This window comes from Crotalus tigris, unplaced genomic scaffold (assembly GCF_016545835.1).
Source record: "Crotalus tigris isolate CLP2741 ecotype Arizona unplaced genomic scaffold, ASM1654583v1 scf7180000024508.2633422, whole genome shotgun sequence".
Taxonomy (NCBI): Eukaryota; Metazoa; Chordata; class Lepidosauria; order Squamata; family Viperidae; genus Crotalus; species Crotalus tigris.
Window position 1 is genome coordinate 770,546 of NW_024100680.1, and position 26,566 is coordinate 797,111.

A 26,566-nucleotide genomic window follows, 5' to 3' on the forward strand; every position below is an offset into this window, starting at 1 on the left:
AATTTAACCTATCATATACCATTTTATTGAAATCATTTGTTTTTGCATTGTATATCCTTCATACCATTTGGCTACATTGCACACATAAAAGCAAACAGAAATATGGAACTGTTATTAAAGCACACCCAGTACACCAAATACAGCTGGAATATCTGTGGAGATCAAAATGTAATGTTTCTGCTGCTTGAAATGCAGCGGGGATATACCAAGTACTGTTGTTACATATGTAAATGGGACAGCTGTGCAAGAAAGTCACATTATATTAAAAAGAAATGGCCACTCAGAAAGAATTTGTTTCCAGGACAGACACGGGTAGTACATGAATACCTGTTCATTTAGCAAAGATATTTTTGCCTCCGCTTCACATAAAACTCAAGACTGATGAAAAATTTTGTGAAAGCAATGATCAAGGAAGGCAAACTTAAGACAACAATTGAGTCCAAAATTTCCATTGCTAAGCGAGACAGTTGTTAAGTGAGGTTTGCCCCATCTCACAGCCTTTCTTGCCACCATTGTTAAGTGAATCACCGCAGTTGTTAAGTTAATAACATGATTGTAAAGTGAATCTGGCTTTCCTATTGACTTTGCTTATCAGAAGGCTGTAAAAGGTGATCACATAATCTTGGGACACTGCAACAGTCATAAAATATGAGCCAATTGCCAAGTGTCCAAATTTTGATCACATGACCATAAGATCATAAGTGTGAAAAACGCTCATAAGTCACTTTTTCAGTGCCATTTTAACTTTGAAGGGTTACTAAATGAAAGGTTATAAGTTGAGGACAACCTGTATTTGAGACAGATGTTTCCAAGAATAACTAATGCCAAGATTAAGGATGATGTTTTTATTGTCCCATAGATCAGATATATAATTGATGACAAGCAGTTTGAAGATCTGTTAGAGATCGAGAGGTCCAGAGAAAATTTCCTGGAATATATTCAAGTATGTTGTTGAGAATTTTCTTAGCAACTATAGAGGACAAAACTATATTCAGCTGATTGACAAACTTCTTTCAACATACAAGACATGAAGTGCAACATTTCACTGAAGATTCATTTTCTGCATTCACACTTAGACTCCCCCTAGGTGCAGTCAGTGATGAACATAGTAAAAGGTTTCTCCAGGACATTGCTATAACAGAAAAACGGTCTCAGAGCAACTGGAATCTATCATTGCTGGTTGATTATTGTTGGACACTGCAGCAAGAAGCATTTAATACCGAGTGTAAATGAAAATCAGCAGCAAAACACTTTGGCCCAGTTGAACTCATACAGGATGCAGGAAACATTAGGCAATTAAATACATTATAGTAATTAAAAGCTAATTTCATCTTTCTTAAGATTCCTATGTGGTATAGTCATTCTGAAACCATGTTTGTGTCTATCCTACTCACCAAAAACTTGAAAAAATTGTTTTATGCAATTAAATATGTTTTATAAACCAATGGTATCAGTTTAGTAAACCATAGTTCAATTTAGTAAACCATGATTAATGGCTAGCATTTTTGAGAAGCCAAGCTAATAATTTGTTATGGTTATACCAAGCATTTTCAATATTTGTATCACATCCCCAAATCTTATTTAATAAACTGCTGACCTGATAACATTCAGTTATCTTCAGGACAAATCTTAAGCAGGTGTATTATTTTAAAACTGATTTTATATGAAATTATTATTTAAAATTTCCTGCCTTTTTATGATTTTCCCACTCTAATTGATTTATATTTTAATTTCTTTTCCAAACAGTTGCTTGATATGGCAAGAGAATCCAGGAGACAAAAGGGTGGTGGGGATGAGCGAGCAGCTTTAGCCTGATCTTGGGAATCATGCTACATGCATTCAAGACATTCTTGGTCTGCCCAGCTGTTCCATGCATGTTATTTTCAGAAACATACTAATCCTGGGGGGGGGGAAGAGCGTTGGGGATGGGATTGTGTCAATATATTGGGTGAGATTAAAAAAAACTTTCAGGAGTCCCAAATTGAGGAACACTGGGAGAGATGATTTCAGTTGAAGTTTAGCACCCATTAGATAAAGATAGAACTTGGGATGAATGAGAGGAAATTTTATTAGCAAGGCTTTTCAAGGTACCATTTTTAAAAGGACTATAGAGAGGGTTATTTGCCTTGGGAGTGAACTCCATTGAATTTTAGGAAGTTTCTTCTGCCAGATGTATGTCACATAGCATTGTAAATATCTGTATCTATACTTCACAGCTACTTGGTATCTTATTTTTTTATTACTTTCCCAACAATGGGTTATTACCAGTTTGGCACTTTGAGGAGAGATTTTTCAGAAGTTATGAGAGAATACTTCAAAAGTAAAAAAGAGTGATATCAGTTGGGGCAGTGTTTATTAACCTTGGCAACTTTTAAGGGATGTGGACTTCTGGGAGTTCTGAGTCACTGACAATTCTGGCATTCAAAGTCCACATCTCTTAAATTTGCCAAGGCTGACAAACACCGAGTTATCGTTTCTCCCTACCTTCCCTCTCCACCAGCAGATTGTGGTCCTCATGGGCCATTTCTGTCTCAAATAATATTGTTAGATTGTGCTCCCTGACAAGATTACTAGGTTTCAGCTGATCACTTCCAAGAATTGGTGATAGATATAAATTGCAGAGATTTTGCAGTTCTACTGTCTATATACAGTTTCTAGAGACCCAATGATCTTTTGTTATAATAATTCTGCTGCCAGAAAAACAACAAAACATTTTGTGGTATCTTTGAAATTGACATACCCATTAATATTTATGATTGTGTGCCACAAATGCTTGCTTGGTCTTCAAGCCACCACACCTGTCACAGAATTAACATGTTAATCTTGGATCTCTGTTTATAAGCATTTATTAAGAGCTAGCTCAGCGGTTCTCAACCTGTGGGTCGGGACCCCATTTGGGGTCAAACGACCATTTCACGGGGGTCGCCAAACAACGCAGTCCGCCATTTTTTTCCCCTTTTCCTTAGCTGAGCTACTCCCTTTTATTCTATTGGCTTTTGAAAGCCAATAGAATAGACTCTTTTGAATAGAGTCTAATTCTATTGGCTTTCAAAAGCCAATAGGAATTGTCCAGGCTGTCTCTGCCCTGCTGAGCCCGCCAAAAGTCCCATTCTGCAAACGGTGCTGCACCAGTTGAATAGTCCTCGACTTACGACCGGTTGAGTAGTCCTCAACTTACGACCGGTTGGGGGTCGCGGCATTAAAAAGGTTGAGAACCACTGAGTGAGCTGGTCCCGTTTTTTAGCAGCTAGTGAATTGCACTTGTATGGAGAAATCCAAGTTTAAATCTTTGTTCAGCCATTGAACTTGTGAGATAGTATTGAGCCATTCTCTTTTAATTCAGTCTTTCATGCCGAATTTGCTGAAATAAATTTTGAGGAAATCCTGATATTTGCCATTTGTGCTTGCAGAAAAATGTGGCACATACATGTATGAATTTTAATACATAAATTGCATAAAATTTGGATGAAAGAAGAAGCAGACATAAGTGATAAGCCAGTATACCCAAACTTTTAGTTACTGGGACTTTGTTATGTTTCAGTATTTTGTTTTGTAAATCAACAGAAATGAAGATCCTGGGAAAATAATGAGGATTAGTAGCTAATGGAGACTGAGTATGAAAGAGAACACTCTGTTCAAACTTCTGGTGGCCAATAACTTTCAAATTCAGTATATAGAGGAAACCTTGTATCAAGTCATTTTCCTAGCAACCACATAGGTTTTTTCTATGGGGATCTGTCTCTTGCAGGCTTTTTCTGATCTTCTAATGATACATTCAACACCACTGCAACATTCCATTCTCTTTGTTGCTGGTTGTCCACTTCTAACCTTTCTTTGAAATGATATTGATAGAGCCTTTAAAGGATCTGAAGAGCCATTAAAAGTCTGAAGACAGAATATATATTTGAAATCCCCTCCATGCATATTATATCAATATGATTCTCCCCCCCCCCCAATGTAATACCTTGGTATTTTATTATATTTGACTAATTTTACTGCTTGGAGTGAAAAATATCAAACTATCTGATCATTTGAAATACGGAACTACATTTTGGGTGAGGTGCATGATAGCATCCCTTTCCCAAGGCACTGGTTAAGAATATTCATTTTTTCCTCAATGTACTTTCAGATATTTTTGATTTTAACTCTCCAATCATAGAGGAACTAGAGTTCACCTATGTCCTTGATTGTATCCAAAAAAAAACTGAGAAGAAATGCCTGGAGGATACTAGAGGAGAAAGTTTCCTTTACTTGTAGAAGCTTCAGGGCTAAGTCCTTTGTATTTTTCAGTCAACAAGTGGTTTCTCTTTTGATGAGGATGATACAGATGCATTATTAGATTCTTTTTTTTATTTTAAAAAAGGGATTCATAATTTCCAGGTGCAAGTTGTGAGAAGTCTCTTTTTCATTACTTTGTTGTCTCGTCCCTTGCTACTAATCATTAGAGGAATATGGAATTGCTGGGGGTTAAGGTCAGGGTTAAAGTCCCCTAATTTAATTGATTGTAAATTACTTTCAATTGCTCCCCACATTCAAATTGGAAATTGTTTAAAAATGGTTTACAATAATAAATAAATGGTTTTGAGCAACATATTTGATTTATAGGGAGAACCTGCATTCTCTGCTCCAAAACTTACTTTTGAAGAAAAAAAAATTCACGAGGAGTTCTGTTTACAGAACTTCAATATAAACTCTAATTCAATGGGGGGGGGGGCAGCTTGTTTCTGAATTCCTTGCTGATGCAGCTGAAACTCAGCAATGGCATTTGACTCTCAACAGCTGATCATAAACAGTTTTAGCATCAATGCTGCAAAATTGTTCTGACTGTGGTAACATTCCATGGTGTAAGGAATACAGGAATAGCCACAGCAAAATCACACAGTACAACAAAAATGGACATATTTTCCTCCTGTTCTCATATCATTATAATCACAAACTGCATTATATTTTTGTTACATGTTATATTCTTCCAAGGAGTATTAGTAGTATTATGTTTTTTTCCATACCTCCCTTATTATCTCCATAACAGTCCTATAATGTTGTAGATGAAGTGAAGAAAAATTGACTGGTCCAGGATTACCTAGTAAATTCATGGTGGGATTGAATGTCAATCTTTCCAGTCACATTCTAGAATTAACAATATTAATTTTCCCTAAAGGCAGGGAAAGGTAGGATAGGATCCCTATATAGCATAGAAGGGTATTTGTCAATTTGAGCAATTTTTAGATATGAATTTCCCAGCCAGCACATAATATCTTAAAGTTGTTGTAGTTAAGAAACACTGGGATAGAGTAAGGTGGTTCTCCTACATAGAAATCTATTATTATAAGATATTCCAGGAACTTTGCAGGAAATGTGCATGCATGGATAGATAACGCTAATTACTAAGTTATTTATTAAACAATTTGGGGGATTCTATGGCTCTCTAGTGCTGAACTTAACAAATATTCTTAACTAACATTCTTGCTAAATGAGATTTGTGTGTGTGTATTATAACTCTGAAACATTTGAAGCTAGTCAAGGAAGAGAAAGATAGTGTTATATCCACAAATATGTATCCACACACACACACCAATATTTATAGAGAGATGGCAGCTCCGATCACACTTTGCTCGCACAAGCATGAAGCTGAAGACCCCAGCCTGAGGATGATGAGTGTGACCTTGTCGAAACATCACCAAGATACTCTCAATCTTACACGGGAAAAGACCTGAATACGCCAAGACCTGCATACCTGTACCTGTGAAAATCACGCAAACAAATATACATACATACATACATACTGTACACACACACACACACACACACACACACACACACACATATCATAAAGGTAAAAAAGAATATATGCAGTGTTATCTTCATTTTAGATGTCAAAAGGGTCTCTCTATTCTCTCTCCCTCCCTCTCTCTCTTTCTACCCTTTGTCTGCCAGTCCTTTCCCCCCTTCTTCTTTCTCTCTCTCTCTTTCCTCTCTCTCTCCCTCCCTCCCTCCCTTCCTCTCTCTCTCTCTCTCTCTCTCTCTCTCTTTCTCCCCCCCCTGTCCAATCATCTGCTCACCTAGCAAGCTGGCTTCAAGCTGTTCTCCAACAAGCTCAGGGGTGGGCAACCTTGGCTCTTTTATGACTCATGGACTTCAACTCCCAGAATTCCTGAGTCAGCATAGCTGGGCTAGCTAGCTTTCTCCTGACCTTCCTGCTTCCTGCTTCCTGCAGAGACGCAGCAAAGGGAGGACCCCCACCCAAAAAGCTTTTCAGCTTGTTGGAGAACACCGTGAGTCCACTCTCTTTTACACACACACACACACACACACACACACACAGAGAGAGAGAGATAGAGAGAGAAGCAGGGAAGTGCAAGTGCCTCTCTCTGTCTCTCTCTGCAAATGGCAGAAGAGGCTGGGAGCCACAGGGGAAGGCTCAAAGAGCCACATGTGGCTCTGGAGCCGCAGGTTGCCGACCTGTGTTCTAGAGGATAAGTGTTATGACAAATAGATGGCCCAATGGATGATTTTGTTTAATTGAGAAATGTGGAGGATACAAACTTTGTCATTCTTCCCCAGATGGATAGAAACAATGGGAACTAGGCACTCCCTTAAATGACTTGGCTTTATATCATGTAGAACACAGATGTCAAATTGGCCATGTTACGTGACATGTTGAGACCTATCGCAAACTTTTTTTGTATTGCCAGCAATGGGGTAGGCAATACGACTTCAGTTTGATGAAACCAGCCCACAGGCCGGCAGTTTAACACCCCTGATGTAGAACTTTATATGTGATGACCAGAACCTTAAATTGTATCCATACCAGCAACTAACGCAGCTTGTGAAATAGTGTGGAGTGGTCCTAGTGAGGTATGCTTATCACTGTCTGCCACATATTCTAGACCAGATGAAACTTCTGAGTAGTCTTTAAGTTAGTCCTTGACTTACAACCACAGTTGAGACTGGATTTCTAGTTGTAAGTCATTAGGCTCATATGTTGAGGCACCCACATGATCAGACCTGATATTATGATGTTTGTGGTATTTATTAAGTAAATCCATGACTGGTAAGTGAATACTATGATTGTAAGTGCAAACCCATTCTTCCAAATGGGCAGCTTTGTGGGACATTGTCAAAAAATGCTGGAAACTGGCAAAAGGAACTTTCTTTTTTTCCCATCAGAAATATTTTTAAAAGAAAAAGAGGCCTGGTAATTTGGATCCTGGTTGTAAAAACAGATCTTGCTAAATTTGTCTTTATTATGCCTGGCGACAGAAACTGGGAGCCTCTGTTGAGTTTGTTGTAACAAAAACAAATGCAGTTACATTGTTAGGCTTTATTCATTCCAATGATGAAGCTGTTCTAATTTGTGATGGATTTTGAAGATCAGTTTTTGGGGTGACAGGGATCCAAATAGGGCTGCCATCTAGGCAGAATGTTACTCTCCATTTAAGAAGAGAAATGTGAATAAGACAAATTTTAACCCAAACTTTATTAAAACATAACAAGCACAGTACATGATCAAAGATAACATGCATCTTCCCAACTTGGGTTTACATTACAGAGGAAAATAGAACCACAAAGAAAGGAAGCTTAAAGACACAAACTTTTTCAGTCTTCTGTCAGGTACTTTAGCACAAAAACAAATACTTCCAATGTCCTTAGTTTCCTTCCCAGAAACAAGAGAAAATACTTATTTGCCTTGAAAACAGCGACAGCATTAATTTCCAATCTCTTCAATCATTTGTGCACCATATATAATACTGTGTAAAACAAATATTTTAGGAAATGAAGTAGAACATATTGTGACAATTGGAAAATGAAATGAATTTCCTTAACTTAGTTTATCAGATTGATGCTTACACTATTCTGGTTCAAATGCTCAAATTAAACTTTTCTTGTGTGATATTGGATAGAACATCTACTCTAAATTATAGGGTTCACAGGCTTGTTAAATGTAACAACCATACGATGTAATATCCCATAGTAAAAAACAATCCCAGTCAAAACAGTCATGTGTGAGTTGCTTAATGAGTAAATGTGACTCCAATATTAAAATCTTAGAAGAAGGATCAGAGCCTTTGGCTTCCTGTAAATAAATTCAAATATTTCTAGCCCCTCTTCAGCTTGAAGTTAAATATTTAAGGTCAGGAAAATATGTTTCTACTTCCCAAAGATGCAGAAATACTACTATTATATGGGAACTGTATTTCCTATAAATTTTGTATGAATTTAGATTGTGCTATAAAATTGCTTATCTTTCAGCCACCTCCCAATTCCTGAAGATGGATCTTCTGATTTGGTTGCTTAAGTATTATCTTTACTTCTTTAATTGCCTGATAATGCCTCCTGCTCTACCCCAATTCTCATGCCTACCAGTGTCTCCTATTAACCACAGCAATTATTCAGCAACAATCAGAACTGACTTTGATACTGTTAACTTCTTAAAGAGATCCAGCCAACTTTTTAGGCATTCTCTGACCTTAGCAGGATCATGCTCATAAAATTCCATCATTAACTGCTGAAAATTAATAGACATATCTATAGCTATTAGCTAAAACACTGCAGTGAAGTCTTCAGAATAGGCATAGCGGACTTCGGTTGGGAGAAAATGGTCCACACCTGAAACCATAAAGATAATTCTTTAAAGCTTCATGAAATTTAACCCCATTTTTCCAGTGGATGTTATAACATTATCAACAGCTGTCTTCCTATGATTCCCTTTCCCTTTATGAAAAAAAACTACTAACAAGAAACATTTTGTTTGGATGTGGTAAGATTGTCTGCCTCTGAGATTTTGGTTTTTGGTTGTTGGGGGGTTTTTTTTTGTTCCTCAATGTATTTTGGCCTAGTAATCATGTTCCAGCAGCAGTAACTTTAAAACGAATAGAGAATAACATATTTAAAAAGCCACAATTTATTAGTGTTCTGCAGAGTATTACTTTGTTTCATATGGGAGTATTAATTTCAATGGGAAACTTTTTATCTCAATATTTTTGTTGAAATAACTCAAAAAAGTATTTTCCATTGCTATCCTCCTGAGATGGTGCACATTTAATACTATGAGACCAAACAGAATTCAAGGTTTATTATAGACAAACACATCAAAAATTCAAGTAGAATTCATTGCATTTTAATTGGTATTAGCATGGTTTTCTATATAGTTTTGAGAAGAGAAGAAAAAGCAAAATTTTACTTTTCCAGGAGAAGAGAATTAGCTTGTTGGTATGCTATGTTCCCAAATGGTCCAATGATTGTAAGAGAGGTGGATAAATCTTGGCCCTATGTTTGCACTGTAAATGAGAATTTGAAATTACACTGAGATTCAGCAAGCCAGTGCTTAAGCTTCATCTTGGAGGAGAGAAAAAATAGTGCTATATATCCCAATTCCTTTGTACACATCTCACAACATGATACTGGCTGCAAATTTAGTTTGCAAATTCCACGTCAGTAACATTCCCACATAGTCCTCCCCCAAATCCCCCACAAAGCCTTTTCAATCTTTGTCTTCACATTGGTTGTCTTTGAAACTTGGAAAATGGAGGAACCCCCATGAGTCAGTCAATGCTCATCCTTTAGTTTATCAAAAAAGAGAATATCAAATGTAATTCAAGTGCTCCATTACCTGAATTATTGTCAGTTATAGACTAACGGAATCCCCTCACCTCACTCCACACAAAGATAAAATCTCAGAAATCTTTTTATCCCTGTGTTTTTAGTATAGGGGTTTATGTGCATTTGATGGCTGGCAAAACAATCTGAAAACAGCAATGGTGGAAGCTGAAGCAGGAAAGTTCAATTAAAAGAAAAGAAAGTAAGCAAATCTCAAAGACTTCTTATCTATTCTGCCACTGTTCCATTTTTGTATTTTAATGCCCCCATCACTTGTAAAGTCTGTTCTGACTTTTTCCAATAACTATCCATGCTTGCAACAGGACCATCGTGGCTGGATTTGATGAGGAAAAGGCATATTGTAAATAACACATAGAGAAAAGTCAAGGTCCATGAAGGTTGAACTTCTATGAAGTTTGGTAATAATAGCTAACCTGAGCTATTACTGAACTGAGAGGAAAGTTAAGACAATAGTTACCACAAGTGAGAAAACAGACCTCTGTGATCTAAAAGGAAAAAACAACAACAAAAGTTTTAAATTAACCTGAGAAGTGTCAGAAATAATCTGACTCAGTTCACAAAAAGAGATTACAGCATGAATCCATTTCACCTGGAGCCAATCCCACAAAGGATTGTGGAAATGCCCTGAGTTTTTCTCCAGAATTATAATTTACTCCTTTCCTTTGTCCAATCAAGGATTCTTAAGAATTGTAATTCTGTGCAAGGGCTTGGAACAGAGACTCCTCAGCATTGTTCCCAAACTATAATTTCCAAGGTTCTTGAGGAAAGTTGCAATGATTATACTGTTTTAACAGTGCAGGATTATGAGACAATTACTTGAAGTATAAGAACACCATGTAACACCTAAAGTAACTTTGCTGTTTTGAAATGCAACAGTTCTTATTTTGGAACAGCAATGGATTCAGAGCATCCTTTTGGAAAATGTCAGCTAAACGTGAATTAATAGGCTAATTAATCCAGAGTTTAGACTGACAGGATTTCAAAAACTTAACTGCAGGCATTTGCTATAACAGCTTCTTCCGTTCTTCTAGCTCCAGGAGAAGCACTTCACACTGACAAGTCATCAGACCTTGCCTTACTGCTTGTGTGGCTAGTTTTGCTAAGTCTGCGTTTGTTCTGAAAGTATCCATTTGGTGTCAGATTTGATGCAGAATTTACATTGGCTTCTGAATTTTGCATATAGTTTACTTGGATAAAAGGGACTTCTCCACCTGAATCATCTGGATTGTGAACCCTCTCTGTTGCAAAGTTCACTGTATTTTGCTGAGAGGCCATTTTGTTACTGAAGGGGCTGATATATTTCCCAGTAGGATTGGCTAAACACTGATTAAAATCTGGAGGAGGGGTGCAGCTTTCATCTATCTTCACTTGACAGTCTTCCTCCAGTTTGCCAATTGCTGGTGTAGGATTGATTTTTTGAGACAAGGTGTGCTTAGCTTTCTTCCATCCTAGGTGATACAGTTCAGCCAGGCTTAGGAAGAGAGAGAAGGCTGCTACCACAAGCATGAAAACGATAAAGATGTTCTTTTCCGTTGGCCGAGAGATATAACAGTTGACTGGATTAGGACAAGGCTGCCGGCTGCAGACATAGAGGGTCTCCAGAAAGATTCCATAGAGCATATATTGCCCAACGATGAAAGCAATCTCCATAGTGGTACGGATTAAAATACTGCAGACATAAGTGTTCAGCAAAGTGCCCTGAAGAATTATTCTCCCACTGGGTTCATCCCAGCAGGACAGCTCTGTCTTCTCGGGTGCTGGGTAATCCTGCTGGGAAAAAGAGTCACAGTTGTTCTGGATTGTCCTTGCTCCTTCCTTGGCCTCCTTAAGTTTTCTCTTCTCCTGCATACGCACTGTATGCATTGCATGACCCATGTATAACAGGGATGGTGTGGAGACAAAGATAATCTGAAGGACCCAATACCTGATGTGGGAGATTGGAAAAGCTTTGTCATAGCAAACATTCTCGCAACCGGGTTGTTGGGTGTCGCATTTGAAATCAGACTGTTCATCTCCCCAGGAAGATTCTGCAGCTGTGCCCAGGACAAGCATCCGGAAGATAAAAAGGACAGTCAACCAGACTTTTCCCACTACTGTTGAATGTTTATGGACTTCTTCAAGGAATTCTCCTAGGAAGCTCCAGTCACCCATGTTTATTCAATTGGGAGACTGGCGTCTGAGGGCAAAAGAAAAAAAGGGAGTTATGGTGAACAATGTGTAGGGCATAGAAATGTCTTCCCCAAATTAATGACCTCCAGATATATTGGATTCTAATGCTTTTACAGATGACCAGTCCTTCACATCTGGATTATATATTGGGCAAGACTGTCAAAGTCATTCACATCTGGATGACATATTGGGCAAAGCTGCCACGCCTTTGTAAGTGGCTTTAAAAGACATTAAAGGCATGAAAATATCACCTTAAAATGCAGATTATCATAAAAATAATAAGGGAAGCATGTTATTTGTTTGCAATGTTTTAACTTTAAATCAGTGCAGCATAGGAAAATAGGTTCAAAATATTTTTAGGGAGTAATACATCCTTTCATTTTAACCTTATTTGTTCATATTCCCAAGACTTAGACAGTGTTTCTCAACCTTGGCAACTTTAAGATGTGTAGACTTTTAACTCCAAGAATTCACCAGTCATCCATTCTGATAAACACTGCTTTAGACTATCCCATATGCATCATCATCCCAACTGCCTTTTCTGGTGGCCACAACATACCTGGAGAGTATGGGAAGTTAGAAAAATGCCTGCCCTCTTTCACTACAGCAGGTTTTCTCAACTTTGGTAACTTTGGTAACCCCCAGCAAACATGGCTGGGGAATTCTGGGAATCAAAGTCCTCACATCTTGCAAAGGTTGAGATCTCTGAACTACAGTAAGGTCTGGATTCCACTGTGAAACACTAGTCAAGAAAGACTCAAGGGGATTCTTAGCACTGTCAGTTATCAGCCCTTTTCAGGCTGTCCATCTCTGACTGATTAATATATTTGTCTTTTTTTAGTTAAAAGAAAAATAATAGTTGAATAGGAAAACATGAGGTAATGTTTCCAACTGAGTTTTTATTATACAGTTTTTTCTTGTCTTATTTAAGGGGTTAGATGTTACAGTCTTCTCTTACCCTGCATCCCTTTTCCATTGCTTCTGCCGTCATTACCTCTTTAAAATGAAAAGAGAATTAAAAAAGATACAATAGCTGCAGAACATCATTTGCCTGATAGCACTGTACACTCTCCATCCAGAGGAACAGCTTATTGTTTTTAATTGACTGATTTGTCAGCTGCACTGGAATTAGAATGCTTGACAGATATTCTGTTTCCAGATTTATTTAAAGCATTTGTAGCTTTAAATAAATTCCAACCCTGAATTCCAATGAATGCTGCCGAATACTTGAGAAACTAGCTTCAGACTCCAACCAAAGGATAATGCTAAGTGGAGATAATGACCTTGGGTGTGAGTGTACAGAAGGCTGCTGCCCAGATGGGTGTTAGATCTAGTTTTGCTTGTTCGTTATCAGTGACTTCAGTGTCAAGTTAACCAGTATATGACTAAGCGTGAAAATCATAGGGCCGGTACTAAATTGGGAGGTGTTGGGTATGCGAGGACAGCCAAATAATTTTGATCAACCTAGGGAGATTAGAACATATTGACATAGTTTTAAGGCAGTTGAAACAAAAAGTTACAGCTAATGCTGCTGAATTTCTCTAAGTTTTTACTAGTTTGCAGGCAGTAACAGGGACTTTGACTCTTTTTAAGAATACATTTTTTTTAAATGGAGGATCATTAAAGGCAGTAAATAGCAAAAATGCAGTGTAATCTTTAGCCTCAGAAGAAATACTTGTGTTATGTACTTATATGCTTATGCTTTGCAGACAAGTATCACAGAGTGCATGTCTTCTGTCTTTCATGTGATTCTGTTTGGATAATTAAAGAAACAACTCACAGCTTAAGATAAACAGTAACTGCAACTTAAACTAGATTTTTCCAGAGCAGTAAAAAAGTCCCCACTCTCTTTGTATCTCTAATAATAATCTGCATTCCTAACTTTTAGGATCCCTTTATCTCTCATTGCTCCTACAGATTCTTCCTTCTTGATTTTACTACTAAATTCTATTGTGGTCTATAATATCGTCATCCTTCATTTTCTCTCTTTCCTCTGACCAAGGTATCCCAACTGTGAATAATATCTCATGCATAAAATAAAGTGGGTTCTGGTCCAGAGCCATTTAACCAACTCCAGAGAACAAGAAACACAGGGCTGCAGTTGATGCACACACAGTCAAGAGTGAGATATATCCACATTTGTAATAGTTTTTTTTATGCTTGCATTATTGTGTAAAGGATTGGGGATACATCCAAGAACTAAGGAAGAAAAATGTCAGACTCTTTCTGTCCAATCTCGAATGTGAATTTGCAAAAGAGTGATGAGAACAATATTTTTGGAGCTTTATTCTAATTCATTTTCTAAATTCAAGGGTCCCAAATTTATACCAGATATGCTCTGATTTATGGCATAAATTGGGAATTGGAAGTATTGAGGAAGCAAGGGAAAGGGTAGTGCAGCTGATGCTTGAGGAAGCCCTATGAGTGGAAATTGTGCATGTGCTCTTTAGCAGTGGCAGCATTCATTCTGTATAACCAACTACATTATAAATAAAATTATGATCACTCCATTAAACACCTGGTATGTTACATATCTGGGTAGGTGTATGTAACAATAATTCCATATTTAAATTCAACTGCAACTTTGCTAGGTTAATTAAACTTCCTAACATCTTTATTATTTAATTTGCTGCTAAATGTTGGAGCAACATGATCCTGCTATAAAATAGCACCTGCAACTTACACATTCTGCAGAGCATTATGGATCTCCAAAAATCACTTTTGCTTTGAACTTTTCTTTCTTAAGGAGATAAACAAATTTACTGGTTATAATTTGTTAATATAAAAAGAATGAAGCACAATTGATTCTTCTTTAGGACATATAAACTGTTCATTGTTTCTATTTTTTTTTAGTGCCATGTGACAAAAAAGACAAGGACAGTGGAGACGGATGTGTGAAATCTGCCTTCAAGCCAAACAGAGAAAGAAAATAGCACATTCTCTCATGTTTCCAAATCCTTCTAGCTTTAGCATTCCAAGGGCAAAATAGAGGAATAAAAAAAGAATGCAATATTTGTAATTGGCATAATTCCCAAGTGATCATGAATCGTATCATTCTGAATTTCTCATACCACAATTTAGACAAAAGCTGTGAGAAATAAGTTTGCCTAACTGGTTATTGTTTCTTTTATAGAAATAAGAGGTGATCACATTTTTCAATCATTGTTTCATAATATATATTTCAATCAGTGCTACGGTAAATGCTGTATTTAAAAATCTTTTCAGAAGAATTCATATATGCTAGTAGCAACTGACTAACTATGTATAGTCTCTGAAGCTGAGGTTAATCTCGGAAACAAACAAACAAAAAACCCCCAGAAGATGTACTGTTTCCCCCCACCCCATTATATGCAGCTGTATTTGATACAGAGAAGAATCTTTATCTTTTAACAAGTTTTTGCCTGATTAACACTTCAAAGCAGCCTAGTAATTGGAGAAGCCTTGATGCTAGAGAAGTTGTTAGAGAAATCCTTACTATTTCATGAACTTAATCAATCCTGCTGTCCTTAAGCCACACTTTCTTCAATTCTCCTTCTTCTTTGTTAGATTAATTTAGATAATCCGATATTTAAAACAAAAAATATCCTGGAAATTCCAAAAATTCTATTGTTATTTATTTATTTTTACTATTTATTTATTAAATTTATATGCAACCCATCATTTTGAAGCGACTCAAAATATCTGTTATTTGTCATTTGTATTCTTTTGATCTGCTTTTTTCATGAATTGCAGGCAATACTAATTCAATGGAACTTCTGATTCTGATGAAGCAAACTCTAGCACTGTAGAAATACAAAGGGAAAAGAATACTTTCACTTCCCAAGTTTTTTATTAATTTTCCAATATTACATTTACATATTTGAAAAGTAGCGTTGCGTCTGAGACAGTAGATATTATGGGGGAAAGAGAGGGAATTAGTTGTTGTAATACTTTGAGATTTGTACTGATGATATTCAAATGAAAGAATACTTTCAACCACAGCACATAATAGCAGTGTGCATGCATTAATAGCAAATCTTCATTTTCTATGTACATTTTACTATAAATCTGATGTAAGTAATTATTGTATTCTACAAGATAAGGGTTGTCTCTAGCTTGCAGTTAATCAAATGTTATGCTTCTAAATCATAGATGGATGTGGTTTGTGATTTTCTAAAATTAAAAGTGTATGGGAAAAATCAGCACGCAAATAGACTATTTAATACTATACCTCTCTATTTTATTAACAGATGTAAGCTTCAAATCAGGAGGTAGAAAGCTGTAGTCCTATTTAATCTCCTGAGCAAAAATGTATAGAACTGCACTTATATTGTAAGCAACATTCTATAAAATTATTCCTTGTGAAAATAAATCCCTCCTCCAGTATAATTCATTCGCAACAAGAATCCATTTCTACAACTGCAAAGGGTGGATCAGTTGTATATTTCTGTGGTTATGAAATATCAATAAGAGAATATATTCAAACTTCATAGGCTGTTGTGTCCCCCAATGTTCTAAAAGTATAATTCTGAAAATATCTTGAAGGCTAGCACTGAGTAACAAAGAGAACATAGAAATGAGACAAAAAATGATGTTAAAGCATATTAAGTTACAGCACTGCTCTTGCTCATTTTTGAATTATCCCAAAGTTGCATCCCAATTTAGAAAGTGGGTTCCTCTAGTCATTCTGATATAAGCTTAAATCTACACAGTGAAAGAGAACCTGGTATATATCTCTAGATTAATCCTGGTTGCTACTGTACTTTAAAATATTCTAAACGTAATATAAAAATGTCAAATTGTTATACTCTAAAAAGCTACCAGTTTACCCTCTTAATTGTGTTTTAGAATTACAGCTTTCTTTTTCAAGATAGACGTGACTAATTTTTACCATCTCATTGCAATCCAGCTTTCTGTTTGTAATGATTTTCAAAGAACACGTTTACTTACCTAACTTCTTTTTTCTTGAAATTAGCTGTTCTTTTTATCCGGTATAGAGCCTTAGGTGTTTGTGTTCAATATTTCTACATTTATTCATTTTTTTCTCTCCATCTGCAGCTTACCAGATACTTACTGTCTTCTGTCTTTATATGTTACTTACTTCTCCATCATGTGTTTTGCTCACCCCTTTCCTAGACACGTTTTGGGCAAAATTAGTAATTTTATAGGTTTCTTTCTTCCTCCATGGTCTACATTTGCAGTTGTTTCTACATAAATATTGCTGTATTGCAGATTTTCAGTTGAGCTGCTTTTGGTGGTCAGGAGAGCAAGTACTGCTAGTCAAGTGTTCTTTGAAACTGAGGAACAGTGTGAATCCTTTTGCAGTTGCAGCTCTATGAAAAAGTTTTCACCACTCATAAAGAAAAGGAATAGTTGATGTTAATGGGTGGGGCAGAAATAGGTTGTCCCTAGTTATTTCTGAAAAACTCAACCAATGAAAGAACAATCCTTTATTCAGCAAGTCCCTGATTTATCAAAGATGTGTTCTTAAGGACAGAGACAGACATAAATTGTACTGCATTGCTGGACAGTTAAAAACAGAACCAGAAATTTGTGGACTTTGCTGGCAAAGCAACCAGCTTAACAACAATGGTGGTTTTGAGGCACCATTCATATTGAGTCTTATCACACCGTGATCTATATAATTTCAATACATTTCCAATTGCCTGAAATTCAACATAGCTTGCTTTTGCCTTATCCTCACTATCTGAAGTTTGCGAATGCTTTCAGGAGCTTGTTATCAACACCTGAGTGAATGTGAAATGTACCTATTTGGCCAGATAACTTCAGCCAAGTCCTTTAAGATCACCTGGGACCTTGTGGAAATTGAAGAAGCAGAAGAACCCTCTGGGGCATGAACTGTATTATTGATAGACTTGATACATGGTCTATGTGGCTTGTTTGTATGTCTGGGCAGTCATAATTGACTGGATTTAGGAGTGGATCAATCTTCTTTAAGGGAGGGGTTAGTGCAGGCTGCCCTTTAAAGAGGAGATGGTATAGTATGTCTCTTCTAAAGAGTTCACCTCTCAGTCCACCTATTTCTGACAACTATCAGCCAATAGCCAATTTATTTTTGGAGGAGAAGATGCTTCAGTGTCAACTATAAAGGGTTCCAGAGGAAATGGATTTTATGGATTTTCAGACCTGGGCATGAGACGGATACATTCCCAGATATCCTTGTATTAAGTGACCTGCATTATGATCTAAATCAGGGGTGTCAAACTGCTGGCCCATGGGCTGGATGTGACACATGGAAGCTGCGCCCACCCCATTGCCGGCATTTGAAATTCTGAAAAATGCTATTATAAAAGCCCAATACCACTGAAAAAGAAAAACAAGAAAGTCAAGAAGAAACCAGCATGGCTGCAGAAAGATCTCTCTGACAAACTGAAAGACAAAAAGGACAAGTACAAAAAATGGAAAGAGGGACACATAACTAAAACTGATTCTCAGCAGACAGCCAGAATATGCAAAGATGAAATCAGGAAAGCAAAGGCTCAGAATGAACAAAGACTTGCAACAGAAGTCAGGGACAATAAAAAAAAAGTTTATTTCAACATATTAATAACAAGCAAAAAAGTCAAGGAGAGAAGAGAGAAGATGGCAAGGAAGTAACAGGCAATAGGGAGAAAGCAGAGCTACTTAACTCATTCTTTGCATCAGTTTTCACACAAAAAGAAATTATAGCCCAATGTACAAAAAAACCTACTGTAAAAGACAAACTAGTAATAAAAATTAAAATAAGCAAGAAAATGGTAAGAGAGCACCTATCTGACCTTGACAAATATAAATCACCTGTATGCGCAGGCGGCAAATGGCCGCGGCCGGAGGCAAACAGCCACATCGTCATGCTGAAACTGAGGGGCTGGCAGACTGTGGCTGCTAATGGACACAGTTGGCTGCCATGTGCTCGCTATGTGCGGGGGCCGATGGTATCAGGCGGCAGCTGCCCTGGCCTCTGCCTTGCCTTGCCTTGCCCTGCAGCAATGGCACCCCTGCCCTGCCCTCTGCCTCACCTTGTCTCATCCCACAGGATGAGCCTCCTGCCCACCGTCCTACCCACCAGAGATTCCCTGGATCTCCTCCAACCCTGCATGGCCCCCACAGGCATCCCTCCCCACGAGCAACATTGATGTGGCCCTGCCCACCCTGACCACGCCCACCCAGTTTGCCATGACCACCGCAGCCATGCCCACCCAATGGGCTGCACCCACCCAATAGGCCATGCTCACCCAGCACTCGATGATACATAAATGGGTTTGGAGTTGCAGTTTGGGCACTCGGTCTCTAAAAGGTTCTCCATCACTGGTCTAGTTTAATGAGGAGAAGGATGAGGGGGGACATGATAGCAGTGTTCCAATATCTCAGGGGCTGCCACAAAGAAGAGGGAGTTCAAGCTATTCTCCAAAGCACCTGAAGGCAGGACAAGAAGCAATGGATGGAAACTAATCAAGGAGTGAAGCAGCCTAGAACTAAGGAGAAACTTCCTGACAGTTAGAACAATTAACCAATGGAACAACCTGCCTCCAGAAGTGGTGAATGCTCCAACACTGGAAGTTTTTAAGAAAAGACTGAACAGCTATTTGTCTGAAATGGTATAGGGTTTCTTGCCTGAGCAGGGGGTTGGACTAGTTGACCTCCAAGGTCCCTTCCAACTTTATTATTATTATTATTATTAGTAGTACCACTTTATAAAACCCTAGTAGGACCACACCTGGAATGCTGCAACCAATTTTGGTCACCATACTACAGATGTAGAGACTTTGGAAAAAGTTCAGAGAAGAGCAACTAAGATAATCAAAGTCCTGGAGACTAAAACATATGAAGAACAGCTTCAGGACTTGGGTTTAGGTAGTCTAAAGAAAAGAAGAAATAGGGGTGACATGATAGTAGTATCATTTGTCATTTGAGGACAGAGGGTCAAATTATTCTCCAAAGCACCAGAGGGCAGGACAAGAAACAATGGATGAAAACTGATCAAGGAGAGAAGCAACCTGGAATTAAGGAGAAACTTCCTAACAGTGAGGGCAATTAACCAGAAAACTGATCAAGGAGAGAAACAACCTGGAATTAAGGAGAAACTTCCTAACAGTGAGGACAATTAACCAGTGGAACAGCTTGCCTTCAGAAATCATGGGCGCTCCATCACTGGAGGTTTTTAAGAAGAAGCTTGACAGTCACTTATCTGAAATGGTATAGGTTCTCCGACTAGAAGACCTCCAAGATCCCTTCCAGCTTTATTCTATTCCATATATTGTTATGTAATGAAGCTACATGAAGCTGCTGGGGGAAATAATCCATCAAGTTGACTGAAGTAACATTAGGCTAGGCTAGAGTTGTCATTCAAGTCCTATCTTGGTCCTTTGAGGCTGTAAGGGACTTGAACCCATAACAAGCTTAGACTAAATCCCTTGAGGATGAAGTTATTACATTTCAGTAGTCCTTCTGGCTCAACATTGGTTTCAACTTTGAAGGTGAAGGGATTGCAGCCTTCCTAATGCAGCAAAGTCTATAACTTTTGGAGAGATCCTGCATTCACAGAGCAGCAAATGGAACTGGTAGTCATTTGGGGGCCTTTTTCAACTGGGAAGTTGATAATAGAGATTGTGTCAAATGCAGGACTTGATTCTTGCAGGGAGCATTTAGGCCAACAGTTTTAGAGGTGTAGGTGGCTTACTCATGATCTGCAGTGGAGGGGATAATCAGAAAAGCAAGTGTGAAAAGGCATAGTAAGACATGAATACAGGAAGAAATGTATACTGCTCAAAATAATAAAGGGAACACATCCTATAAGAAATCCTATAGGATGTGTTCCCTTTATTTTTTTGAGCAGTATATAATGCTAATAATAGGGAAGAGGGAAAACAAAGGAAAGGAGGATTAATATACTGGTCCGTTAATATATTGAATGAATATTGATTTTTTAAAAACGAATATCATTTGTTTTTTAAATATCTTATATTCTAATTAAAAAGAAAAAAAACCTCTGAAGCTTTGGCATGTAAACAGATATAAAATTGGAATATCAGTTTGCGCAAAAATGAAATTTAGAGCTAATACGGATATTTTAAAGGAAGGAGATGGTAAGGGATTCATGGAGCCAGGTAATAGATTCTAATATTCAGGCACATTATTGCCAGGCAAACTTTGATAGAGGAGATTGTTGGTAAAATGACCTAAGAAAAATAGGTCACATCACACTTTTTCTTGAGCCAGTTAGAAGCAAAATGTGAGAAAAGACCAAGGCCTTTGTTTTCAGGCTATGTTTTTGAGGAAACTCGGCAAAGATTGGAAGGTGGGTAAGTATTTTCTTTCTTTGCAGATTCAGTGCAGGGCAATTGATTTTGCTGTTCAATCTTTATATTGTTAAATATTACAAAAAGTGAAGATCGTCCTTTTGAAGATGCAAGATTTTGATATCCAGGAACTGCATTCTCACTACTTGAAAGAAGGTCTGAAAGAGCCTACAATTTAAAAATGTATCAATAAAAAATAATGTTACAAATGTATTTATTTGGTTACACCTTTCCCCCAAACCCAAGCCTATATACATGGTTATCCCCATGTTTGTTTGTCACTTGTGACAGCCATTCAAGTCAATCAGACTGAGAGATAAGAATGGGCCAAGGACACCTCGTAAGTGGGGTTATTCTATCCACTACACGAAATTGCCTTTCCTGGCATCTTTTTTATTACTTACAATAAATATGCAGTATGATCCTACACAAGTTGCTAGAAAGTATGTTCCTTATTTTAATGGGAGTGGTCCCTGATTATGTATAGCATTAATTGGTAAATTGTGCCAAAGTCTGAAAAAGAGACAAAGAACAAATTTTATTTAAAGAAGAGAATATATTTATACTAATGTGTAAAAGCAAAAAGTTGAGGCTGCAATATTTTTACCTTGCACTGTGCTAAAAAGAGTCAGAAGTCAACACCTTTTCTCTCTTTTTTCCCTTCTCTCTCAATTTCCCCCCCTTTCCTCCTCTCTTTTTTTTCCTTCCCCTAATTTCTTATTTCTATTTTTCTTTGTATTTTATATATTAAATAAATAACATATAAAAAAGGAAACAATGTTGTATAATACAAAAAAGAAGAAGAAAAAGAACCTTTGGGACAAGGGGTATGGCAATAGCTAATTTGTGGATTCTCCTGTTTCTTGGCCTCTCCCTTGGAAAGTGAGAAAGCAAGTGCTATTTGCTTTCTTTTCTCTGGGAAGGTCTTTGTAGCAATGTGGTTTCCATCCACATGGGCAAAGAACATCCAGTGGTCAAAGAATCATGCAATGGAAGGAACTTTAGAAATCTTCTTGTCCAATCTTTGCTCAGTATAGCAGTTGCTTGCTTGTATTTCACTGGTCCACTGATGGATTGGTAGGGAAAAACCAGTATCGTCATTTCATTATTCTTTCAGTCATTTGAGCTACAAGAGGAAACTGGAACTTGCAGTTTCACAAACTTGTCATGAATCTTGACTTCAAAACTGAATCAACATTCAAAATTGGATTGATTTGACATCTTTATTTATTTAAATTTATTGGCTCCCCAGCTTCAGTGAACTTTGGGTAGCATACAAAACGAGAAAAAAAAAACACTTCCCAATGCTATACCAATTTGTGAATATATTTATCTGCTTTTGATTTCTGTTATGTGCTTTTCAGTATCAAGTGATTGCTCTTCCTGCTAATCAACCATCAATTTGTTAATCTAATGCTTCAGATCCATAAAAGTTGTAATCTACTCAGTCCTAACAACCCTATCCCTATCCGTGGCCCCTGTACTTAGCGTTCTGACTTGTTAATAGATTTGTAGTCTAAACATATTGCATACACATGCACCCTATTAAAACCATTGGCCATTACGTGTATTACTTTTCATACAGTATTATAGGTTTTCGGTAATTAAAGTTTTGGACACTGAAGGAGATGAAAGAAACATTGCTTGATATGAAAATTACTTGTTGGTGTTAAATCCAGACCATTATCTTTCTTCTATTTTCAGTCTACATGCTTCACTAGTCAGTCACTTTGCACAGTAACAGAAAAGCAGACAGAAAGTCCAAGTAAGAGTTCAGGAGGTTCTGAAACAATTCAGATGATATATTTTACATTATGAGTTAAAATCAAGGACTTTTTTTAAAAAAAAAATATCAGGGTACTTAAGTAAAAGAAAACATATTTCTAAACATGCTGTAATGGTTTTTATAATAGCTACTGAACAGAAATTCATTATCTAGAGCTACTCTTCCTCAGCCTTTTTTAATCATGCCAATCTCGTGAATATTTGTCTAGGGTCGGCAATGTCCCTGCACAGTTATTTGAGTATAAATCCCACTTACTATTCTAGGACATGGATTGCTTCCAGAAAAGGCATTCATCATCTAGGTACTCCAGTTATTATCATAGTTTTAAGGGATCTTGCATTGTCATTAATTATGTTTTCCTATAATATATCTATATCTATCTCATCTATCTATCTATCTATCTATCTATCTATCTATCTATCTATCTATCTATCTATCTATCATCTACAAAAAAAACCAGAGAAAAAGTTTTTGGAATGGCATGGTTAGGAGCCCCCCATCTGGAAGCCCCCCCATCTGCAAGACTGCAATGACATCTAATTTATCAGATTATTTTGCAGACTATATATTTGCGATACAACATTATTGGCCAAGAATCATGTAGCAATGTCATTTTTAAAAAGTATAGAAATCCCTATTTCTATTCAACAATATCTGCCAATTCTTGGATTAAATGTAAGTATGAAACTGTAGAATGAAATGGAATCATGGACACATATACAAATACATTTTTAAAATATGTTTTTAAGATTTGGATGAGACAGAAGAAAACCATGACCATCAAATTAAAAATATTGCTAATAATACAATTACTAATAATACATTAACTTTCAGATCTCTTTTAGAGTTTGCAGGACTGTACCTTTTCTCTTTATATCCAGTATGGTGGTTTCTGGAGCTCCAAGCCTTCTTGTCTGGGATCAGCCAGCTGGCTGGAGGATCCCAAAAAACCTGAAAGAAGCAGAGTGGGTCTTCCAGCTTCTGCGTGATGTATGACATGCCCCAGCAGCTGTCAGCCTCCTATAGAGTCATTGCCATGAATCGGGATATAAATGTGGTCCCAAGAAAGCTTTATTGTAAGCAGTGACTTGGCTCCAGTGAAGCACTTCCTCTGGCTCTCAGCCTCTCTATTTTTAATGAAGGAATTCAAGGTTATCGCAAAGGAAGTCAAATTGTTTTCGGAAAACAATAGCAAAGTAACTAAATGTTTATTAGTTCCTCCCCTGAGGGCTGGAATAGACTTGTCAATTAGACTAATGTGATGGATGGGTTATTTATTTAAAAAAAACAAAAACAAATTCTTAGGGCTCGCATGCCCAATCTTGTTTATACTTAAAAAAAAAAACCCACAACAGAAACTAAGCCATGCAGCAATTTAGCACTTCAAGTAAAATGTTAGTGGCAATATAGTTGCAGTATCTGTTAGACTGCATGGTTGCAGTATGATTTTCTCTAAGGCTAAATGTTTACGTGCCCATAATACTCATCATTCGACGGTGTTTTCCCAGTTAAGCAATTCCGTTTTGAATTGAAAGTGTTTTAGAAGTGAAAGAAAGTCTTCCCAGACAAAACACTAGTCTCCTGCTCTGCCTCACTGAGCACAATCCACTGGGAATCTGCTTACACAGACTTCATTGAAATTTACGATAACTATTTACAAGGATGTTCATAAGTTGTTTTTAAACTGTAAGTAGAAAATGTTGAGAAGAATGTCCCAGGGTCTGGGTTCTTGATATACATTTTTTCTCATTATTTCTTAATAATATAATAGAATAACAGAGTTGGAAGGGACCTTGTAGGTGATCTAGTCCAACCACCGGCCCAAGCAGGAGTCCCTGCACCATTTTTGACAGATGGCAGTCCAGTCTCTTCTTGAAAGCTTCCAGTGATTAAGCTGCCACAACATCTGAAGGCAAACTGTTCTATTGGTTGATTGTTCTCACTGTCAGAAAATTTCTCCTTATTTCTAGGTTGAATCTTTCTTTGATCAGTTTCCATCCGTTATTCCTTGTCTGGCCTTCGGGTGCTTTGGAAAATAGGTTGTTCGCTTCCTCTCTGTGACAGCTTCCCAAATATCGGAACACTTGTTATCATGTCTCCCTTGGTCCTTTTCTTCACTGGACTAGCCATGGCCAGTTCCTGAAACCGTTCTTCATATGCTTTAGCCTCCAGTCCCCTAATCATCTTTGTTGCTCTTCCCTGCACTAAAATAAAAGTTCACTACTTTTTAATTTAAAACTTATTCAGCATTTTTCCATATAGCACAAGTTGTTTAAATTCTAACAAATAACATGACGTAAAATATTATGATGGCTGAACATGATCTCTTCTATTTAATCATCCATAGCTGGAAATGCAGTGTTGAAAGGGTTAGAACAGAGAGGTCTTTTCCTATGATGTGTTGAGCTGCTCTGCTACCATTTCCAGTAATTGGATTTTTGCAAGTTTCTAATATTGTCTGAAAAGCCTGATACAGTAATGGGTAAAAGAAAAGGTTATGTATGCATAAGAGCAAACAATGATACCTCTCACTTTTCACTTTCAGCTGTCAAAAAGAAAACAAAGAAAAAAATATTCAGCTAAGACTTAATTGTAGGTTTGAAACCTGATATTTTGAGTTTCCACCCAGTGTTCAAAAGCTTATTGAAACCGTTTCCTATTGTCCCACCAGATGTCATAGGAACAGTAGCCTTCCACTTATGCATCCCAGCAACTGGTTTTGAGTTATATTCCTTCTAACAGTAGAGGCAGTTTGTTTACAATCAGAACAGTTGTGCAATGATTGAGAAGAGATAAAAGCAACCAATATGATCTGTTTATTGGAAGATGAATGAGTCACTTTCTTGATTGGTCAGTTTCAATCAGGTTCTTCTATTTTTGCAAATAAGATTTGGTGATCAAACTGGAGAACTTTTCTATTCATTTCACAGAAACCTTTAGTTCCCAGATTTGTAGATTATTGTCTCCAGTTTTGGCCCAAGTCATGTTTTTTGCAGAATATTCATTTTAACCTTATTTTAATTAATTTATTATTTTCCCTCAGACTTTTCTGTATATATATAATGTGAAGAATATTGCAACATTTGGAAAAAAATCAAATGTTGAAGCCTTCACAACTGGTTTATGTAAAATAAATGATTGCTCCCTTATGAGTATCAGACAGTCACAGAATCACACTCATGCAAAATAAATAATTAAACATTTTCCTAATATCATTGTGACCTTCACTTTCAAACATCTCTGGCAAGAAATTTTAAACTTTTAAAAAATATTTTGCAGCAGAGAATAATAATAATAATAATAATAATAATAATAATAATAATAATAATAATAATACTAGTTGGAAAGGACCTTGGAGGTCATCTAGTCCAACACCCTGGTCATGCAGGAAACCCTATACCATTTCGGATAAATGGCTGTCCAGTCTCTTCTTAAAAACTTCCAGGGTTGTGGCATTCACCGCTCCTGGAGGCAGGTTGTTCCACTGGTTAATTGTTCTAACTGTCAGGAAGTTTCTCTTTAGTTCTATAGGTACAGGTAGTCATTGACTTACGACCATAACTGAGCCCCAAATTTCCCTTGTGAAGTGAGAGATTTTTAAAAGTGAATTTTGCCCCATTTCACAACCTTTCTTGCTCCAGTTGTTAAGTGAATCACTGCAGTTATTAAATTAGTGACACGGCTGTTAAGTGAATCCGGTTTCCCCATTGACTTT

General features: G+C 37.1%; 1 protein-coding gene across 4 annotated transcripts; it reads right to left on the reverse strand.

The window, feature by feature from the left end:
* Nucleotides 1-7,452: 7,452 nt before the first annotated feature.
* Nucleotides 7,453-23,967, reverse strand: GJA5 (gap junction protein alpha 5). 4 transcript variants are annotated; one of them, XM_039333800.1, is made up of 3 exons: nucleotides 23,714-23,967; nucleotides 12,746-12,783; nucleotides 7,453-11,794 (listed from the first exon to the last, which is right to left on the reverse strand). In XM_039333800.1, exon 3 carries the CDS (start codon nucleotides 11,767-11,769, stop codon nucleotides 10,666-10,668), a length of 1,104 nt encoding a protein of 367 aa, XP_039189734.1. In that variant the 5' UTR covers nucleotides 11,770-11,794; nucleotides 12,746-12,783; nucleotides 23,714-23,967; the 3' UTR covers nucleotides 7,453-10,665. The 4 variants fall into 4 exon arrangements, with proteins under 4 accessions (XP_039189734.1, XP_039189732.1, XP_039189733.1 ...); XM_039333798.1 differs by lacking the exon at nucleotides 23,714-23,967 and adding an exon at nucleotides 16,717-18,060; XM_039333799.1 differs by lacking the exon at nucleotides 12,746-12,783 and having other exon boundaries at nucleotides 23,714-23,966.
* Nucleotides 23,968-26,566: the final 2,599 nt, after the last annotated feature.

Excerpts from the sequence above, each read along its gene's own strand:
- GJA5 (XM_039333800.1), bottom strand. The coding sequence starts at position 11,769 with ATGGGTGACTGGAGCTTCCTAGGAGAATTCCTTGAAGAAGTCCATAAA.